The sequence below is a fragment of the Sceloporus undulatus genome, chromosome 6, assembly GCF_019175285.1.
Source record: "Sceloporus undulatus isolate JIND9_A2432 ecotype Alabama chromosome 6, SceUnd_v1.1, whole genome shotgun sequence".
Lineage (NCBI taxonomy): Eukaryota > Metazoa > Chordata > Lepidosauria > Squamata > Phrynosomatidae > Sceloporus > Sceloporus undulatus.
Window position 1 is genome coordinate 81,260,351 of NC_056527.1, and position 7,277 is coordinate 81,267,627.

The 7,277-nt window shown below is 39.5% G+C and overlaps 1 protein-coding gene across 5 annotated transcripts in view; it reads left to right on the forward strand.

The window, feature by feature from the left end:
- MARCHF10 (membrane associated ring-CH-type finger 10) overlaps positions 1 to 7,277 on the forward strand; it is a 50,492-nt gene that overhangs the window by 37,662 nt on the left and 5,553 nt on the right. For 3 of the 5 annotated variants that reach the window (XM_042475268.1, XM_042475270.1, XM_042475269.1), the window contains one exon: positions 1,232 to 1,345. The exons of 1 other annotated variant lie outside the window; for it this stretch is intronic. In XM_042475268.1, coding sequence (XP_042331202.1) covers positions 1,232 to 1,345 — 114 coding nt within the window. Of the gene's footprint in view, positions 1 to 1,231; positions 1,346 to 1,861; positions 1,896 to 7,277 lie in introns of all 5 variants that reach the window. One more of the 5 variants, XM_042475271.1, reaches the window with a different exon arrangement.

The following is a 7,277-nucleotide window of genomic DNA, read 5'->3' on the forward strand; positions in this document are numbered from 1 at the left end:
AGAGAAAAAATATGGAAAATAAAACAACAGTTATATTTTCACTATATATAAATCTGTTGTGCAACCATTTTTATTATTGGCTTGAATATTTTACAAAATAAGTACAGAACATTCTACAAGTGTATTGGTAAAGCAATTTCCCCATGTTTACAAATCTGACGCAATCTGGGTTAGACTGTCACAGGAAAGATATAATCGAGCTGGAAATTGTATGGAAAGACATCCACATAAACGCTCTCATGCTGAGACCAGCAGAGCTAGCTCTTAGCTTTCCTACAATAATAAAGTGATGGGCATAAAGAACAGGGTTTTGTTGTTTACAGCTTCTGTTATAACCAACACTTGTGTTAGCCTCATTTGTGTTAGTCTATTCCAACGGATGATGTACAAACGACATGATTACAGACCTTTAATAGGTCCCAAATTCTTAGAGTTTTTTAGCCTAGCCTGTAATTGAATTGAGAACTGAGCAAGGCCTTATTGTTGCTATATATTGTTCTCCTTCAGAGTCAGCATGGTCAGGTGGTTTGAGCATTGGACTACAACTCTGGAGATAAGGGTTTGATTCCCTGCTCAGCCATTGAAAACTACTAGGCATCTTTGAGCAAGTCATACTCTCTCAGTCCCAGAAAATCCTGTGATAGATTTGCCTTAGGATCTCAATAAGCTGGAAATACCTTGAAGGCACACAAGTACAATATTATGCTCTATAGTGTCTTACGATTTTAAATTTCACGGTATACCATGTTGGGTTTAGGGATTTACCCTAAAAAAGTGTCTCTTTTAAATAACAATTTTTTCCATTCTGCTGGGAGAATAGCACCAGGTTTTGACTGGCAAAACCCTAGTGGAATTTAGAATCCTCTACTCCCTGATTCTTAGTTCAGTCAGATTCACTGTGTTTCATTCTCCTGGATGCTGCATTTCAAATAATAAATGAAATAAAACTGGTTATGTCCCTTCTAGACTTAATTTGGCCCTATAAAGGGTGTGTGTATAACTACTAAGATCCACGTTTGAGCCTGCATCTGCCCCATACATTTAGAAAGCAAAAGTCTGGTTTTTAGGGGCACATATGTTGCTGTATCAATGATTCGTGCAGAATACTTTCCCATCATGGCTTACCTCACTCTATTTGATGTGTGTGTATTTTCTGCCAAATGGTCCTAGGTCCTTGAATTGGGCCCAACTAGGAGAAAATCATTTTGTGGTGGTTTCTTTCTACATACAGGCCCAGGATGAGCTGATGAATTCAGGTCTTTACCTTGTGTTGCTGCTTCACTTGTATGAGCAAAGGTTTGCAGAACTCATGAGGTTAAACTACAACCAGGCCTCCAGAGACAGGGTAAGAGGAAGAAAAAAGCTTAATTCCTTCTTGTTTACACAGAAACTCTGAGGTATAAGTGAAATTTTATATTTCACTTTATACACAGTAGTCTGGGTTCTTCCATACTCCATCCCTGACTGCTGTGTTAAATATGTAAAATACGAAACAGAAATTATTTTCCCAAAATATCTGGGGGCATCCTAGGCTAGGGCGGCAGTATGTGTGTGGAGATAGTAAACGCACCCCCATTGAATAATATAGGGCATGGTGATCCACAAGTGGTGAAAGCCATGGAGCACCAGCCTACCAACAGAAAGGGTCCACCATAGTCTGCTCCTTGGCTGATCTGATGTCACTATAGTACAAGTAAACAGCATATAGTTTCCGGAAACCTTGATTGTGGCCCACTGTGAATGCCCAGTGCCTAACCGTTGTCTGTGGAATTACAGTTTATAAGAAAATAACTAGCTATAAGCCTGAGTGTTCAGTGTTATTAGTTACAATTGTATTAACCCTTTTCTCCTTTCCCCTTAGCTCTCAAGACAGCCTAGAACAGAGGAAAGCCAAAGTAGGTTTGCTTCAACAGTTTACACTAAACAAGTAGTTTTCTATTGAGAGTAGAAGGCCTGCTGGAATATCCAAGCACTTTCATTTAGTCATGTTTAGTGATGGGCAGTATTACTTTTTCTAAGATGCGTTTTTCAAAACAGCCTGAACAGTGTAAAAAACACATATTTCTCATATGGCCACATTTGGTTGGCTGGCCATATGAGAGCCATACCTTGTATGCTGAATCCTGTTTATAGACCCACTGAGTTAATGGGATTTGCATAGGTGTTGACTCACCATTCAGCAATTCAATTAGTACATAGACCTTAGTTGAGACTACCAACAAGATTCATCCCTTTCGTTTCTGAGTTCTGCAGTTTATGCATTAATCTTGAACATGAATATAACCACTTGTTATTTCTGACTGACAAGTAGCAACATATGTCAGATTGAACACAAATATTAACACAGCCCTTGTCAGTTGGGACAATTTTGTCTTTGTTCCACCTTCACAGGCACTGCAATGCAGTCATGTTGGCCAATAGTCTGGGATTCTGGGAGCTGAAACCCAAAATCCCATAAAGAGCACAGTTTGGGGAACACTGCCTTAGAGTCAAAGGTGTGATTAAATGCATTTAACGTCCTTGATCAAGAGCCCGAAGAGAGTGTTTTTAACCCTTTCTCCCTGGGCTGCATTCTTAATGGAATTTCCCCATCAAAATGGCTGTTGCCATAGGAGAGCAGCTTTCAGTAGAATTAATCAAACAAAATGTTGGTGCTAATATCAGTTTGATGAAATTTTCTTTGCACTACAGCATTCCCAATCCTGCTCTGTCCCTACCCACAGCTATTATTTAAATAACACAGATCAGGCACATCAAATGCTAGGCACATATAGTTTGGCTCCCAGTTCACAAGATAGGAAAGGACAGCACTGCATACAGAGGAGTATATAAAAAAGTTGTATTCAAACAACTCAGCAACTTGAAATCTTATGCCCTTGAAGGTTTCCACTCCAATATATTAGGCAAGTTGCTGTTTTACTAAAATTAACTTACATTTCCAGAATAATTTTGAGGCTTATTTCTTTTTAAAATCTTTCGTTTTGGGAACTACAAACTCAAAGCAGTGGTTTCCCCAGATGGTTTAATGAAAGGAATATACAAAGTAATTTTTAAAATACAAGATTCACTGGAGCAGAAAGTGGGTCTATCTTAATATCTGCACTAACAGGTTCCATGTGTTACCTCTGCCCCAATAAAACAACACGTTGTGGCTTTCATGTATTCATATCATGCCTTTTCCTTCACTGACCATCATGGATTTCTGCCAGAGGTGGTCAGAACTTGATATGTCAGTAGACCATTCTAGGACAGAGTACATAGATGAAAGGAGCATATCTATTCTCCTGCTTGCTGTGCCAAGAATAGTCAAGCTGAATCTGAGAAATAGAAGGAAACTTCAGGAAACACATTGTTCCACAGCAAGTTGGAAGAAAGTTACACATGGAATTAGTTAGTGTACACCATTAAATGAAATTCTATCTAGAAACTTCCACTTTGCTTCCACAAAGTATAATAGATTTTTGGCATAAACCTTTGTGGACTAGATCATCAGATGCATGAGGTACAACTCATTTAGTAGGTTTATTCACAGGAGCAGAGAAAAAATGTAAACAAGCCAAATGTAAGAAGTAAGTCTGATGATTCTAAGTAAAACTTCAATGTAGACAAAAAGTGTGACCATCTTCAGAAAAAGCAGCTAGTGATAAATAAGACTCAATAACTATCATTTTGCAATGTTGGTGTCTGTAGTCAGAGTGGATCATTATCTTGATTCACGGTCCCTGATAAGTTGTTAGCTCAGCTGATGTCTCCCTTGATTTTCCTTTGAAGAATGACAGTTTTGGGGTCAGCTGCAGTGTATCCTGGTAGATCAAAATGTTCCTGTATTGGTTTCTGAACACTGGCATTTGGATGTTAGATTTTGTATCAGTGTATATATATACATATATACACTCATCCCTCCATATTTGTGGTTTTCATATTTGCAGCTTTGATTATTCATGGATTTGATTAATATGTTCTCTCTAGGAATATCTAGGTCCTCCAGTGCACTCTATGGTCAACTTTAACTAAAAGTTGCACTGTGAAAGACCTAGAGATTCCTAGAGAGAATACTCTACTAGGCCTTTGTAGCTCCTCCAGTGCAGTTCTATGGTTAGTGTCTGTCGGATGTTGACCACAGAGTTGCACTGGAGGACCTAGAGATTCCTAGAGAAGTGTCCTCTCAGGTAAAAACATGGCGTTTTTGTTATTTGCGGTTTTTCCATATTCACGGGAAACAAGTGTGTGTGGTTGTGCGCGGGCACACACACACACACACACCTGAGCACTAAAGTCAGAATCATCCAAGCCATGGTATTCCTCATTATCATGTATGGATGTGAGAGATGGATAGTGAAAAAAATCAGTTCGTTTGAGATATGATGCTGGGGAAGTGCTGAGGGTACAGTGGGCATCCAAAAATATAAACAAATGGGTCCTAGAACAGATCAAACCTGAGCTCTCCCTTGAAGCCAAGAGGATGAAGCTGAGGCTATTGTACTTTGGCCACATTATGAGAAGTCACAACTCGGTAGAAAAGACAATAGTGTTAGGAAAAATGTAAGGCATCAGAAAGAGAGGGAGGCTGCATGCTATATAGATAGACTCAATCAGGGAGGTCAGAGGCCTGAACCATCAAGATCTGAGCAGAGGATAGGGGTTTTTGGAGATGTCTCATTCAAGGGTTGCAAGTCAAGGTTGCAGTTGTCAACAAATTATTTTCTGTAAGGATTTACATGTTTTCCTTGCATAGACATCAGAAAGGCTTTGTTAGTAGTTGATTGCTTAGTATCATGTTTAGGAAAGAATAAACAGGTCAATGAGCCTCAAAGGCTGGTGATACTTTTAGCTTCTGTAATAAAGTTATTGGAGTGCATGTGAGGATGAGGTTGGTGTTTGGTGTTGCTGAAAGATTCTGTAGCTATTCTTTGAAGCCTATTGCAATATGAGTAAGGTGCCCTCTCTGCTATCACAGCCTTTGTTGTTTCTCCTAAAGCCAGCTGAAGCCAAGTGAATGTGAAATCCCTTGGAGCTTCTAAAAGGGAAGAGCTGAGGATAAGCCACTGAGCCAACTGTTAGTTAGCAGTAGCAGTTCCTTACTCATCTCTCTCAGCTAAACCTTAGCTCTTTCCTTTGAACTGTTTGCACTGGTTTCTTAATATATAAACATTTTAGAAAAAATCTGAATAATTATTCTGTTTGAACACACCAGGGACTAACCAAAAGTGAAATTTTACCTCAGAGAAGTAACAAGACAGAAAGGTTATTTTCACAGTCCAATTAAAGTTTAAAACATTTGGCTTTCTCAGTAGATGTATAAGAGGCTTATTGTAATTCACAATTGTCCCTGATTATAATGGATGCTCATAAGTTAAAGCCAATGTTTTTATAATGTTCCTAATAATCACCCCATCATTAGCAAGTCTCATTCCTGTACTGCTGACCTGTAATGTGTACAAGCTCTCAAGATTTTCATATGTCTTCATCAGGCAAGATGTTCCACAAAATAAAGGATCAGGTTCCTGACCTGATGTAGTCATGGTATCTGTGTTATGTCCTAACACAGAGTGGAAGGTGAAGACCTTGGCAGACATCCATATGAGGCTCTAAAATGTGATATAATCATTTTAGCTTTTACCTTAAATAACCCCAAAAGTACTAAGAGCAAGCAATCTAGAAGAGCTTGATCCTGCTTTAAAAAACAACATAAAACTTAGCTGTAAGCTGACAAGTGCCTCTGTTTCCTAACCCTTCATTTCCAAGAAAAAAAGCCCATGCATCTTCAAAGGAGTTGGGTTTGACTTGCATAGCAAGCAAGAAGGACGATCTGTAGCAGTTGGATTCATTAGGAACAAATATGGAGCCTCTTACCTTCAAGTCTCCAACAAAGAAGTTCTTTTAACTCTCTTCTGGTGTCAGTAACTGCATCTCCCTTTGCTTCTCACCAAGGGTTTTCTCACTGCTGTTGTTTTCCACTATTACTGCATTGGTTTTCTTTTGTGCAATGGGACTGCTGTTCCCATCATGCTCCCTTCTCATCCTCTCCCTTAAATCTGCCCTCCCTCCCTGGCATGCCTTTATTTTTATTTTTTAACTTTTCTTGCACTATTTCAGAGCTCTGCAGCCCCAATTTAACATTTTAATTTTTTTCTAAGAAACATTGATACTGTGGAGCTCTGGAATTGCACAACAAAAAGAGTAGGGGAAAAAATAGCAAGGGGAGAGATGGGGACAACGACACCATGTGACTGCCAATAATGCGACTGGCATGGGAATGGCTTTCCGCACCCAGGGCATCATGCTATTGGCAGCTCATTCTCAGGTTTCTCCCGTGATTTAAAAGAGATGGCTGAGGGATAGGGCAGCTACAAGAGGTAAGTGGCATCCTGCGATCAGCGTTATCAAAGCCACTGTCCTGCCATTTAAAAGTCATGTGTGATAAAGCCCCCAAATGAATCTGAATGGGGGGAAGCAATTGCACAGACCTTTCTTCTGTCTTAAAGAAGGCCTCTATGATCCACCTATGCACTTGAAACAGATTTCTGCTTCATAAATACTCAAGTTTGCTTTCCATTTTGTGACATGTTACTTAAGCCGAATAAAGGCTTATGTCAACCCCCCCCCCTTTTTTTTTTTTTGCATCATCACTGTGGCTGAATCCTAAGAATATCATTTAGAAGAAATTGCTTCTATGTTCAGTGATGCTTACTGTATATTTCGGATTGTAATTAAACGGATTTATTGTGACATGGGGTGTTTCTGGAGGAAGCTTTGGGTGCATATTCACCCTGCCTCATTCATAGGATTTTCTGTGGAAAAGGATTTGGATAAATATGTCTTCAATTTACAACAGGGTAGGCAAGGTGTAACCACAGGAGGTCAAGACCAATTTCTCTTGCTGTGAAATGTATTTCTGTCATGTTTGGAGCCTCCTTAATATTCTAGGGGTCAAAACTAAATTTTGCCCCCGAAAAGGTAAAAATATTTTTGTCTCAGCATGCTCTCTGAGCCCAAGAATCCCCCAAAACATGCTGCCATGTATCCTAGACTGCATTCAGGGGGAGAATATATTTTTTGTGGGGGAGCAGATATGATGGGGGCATGGATCACCAAGGTTTTCTGCAGGGCTAATGCAACCCCTAGTCTTCTTTAGTTGCCCAGCCTTCATTTAGAACAGGGGTAGGCAACCTTTTTGAGCCGGGGGCCGGGTTGCTGTCCCTCAGACAACTGGGGAGCCGAAGCCAATAAATAAATAAATAAATAAATAAATAAATAAATAAATAAATAAATAAATA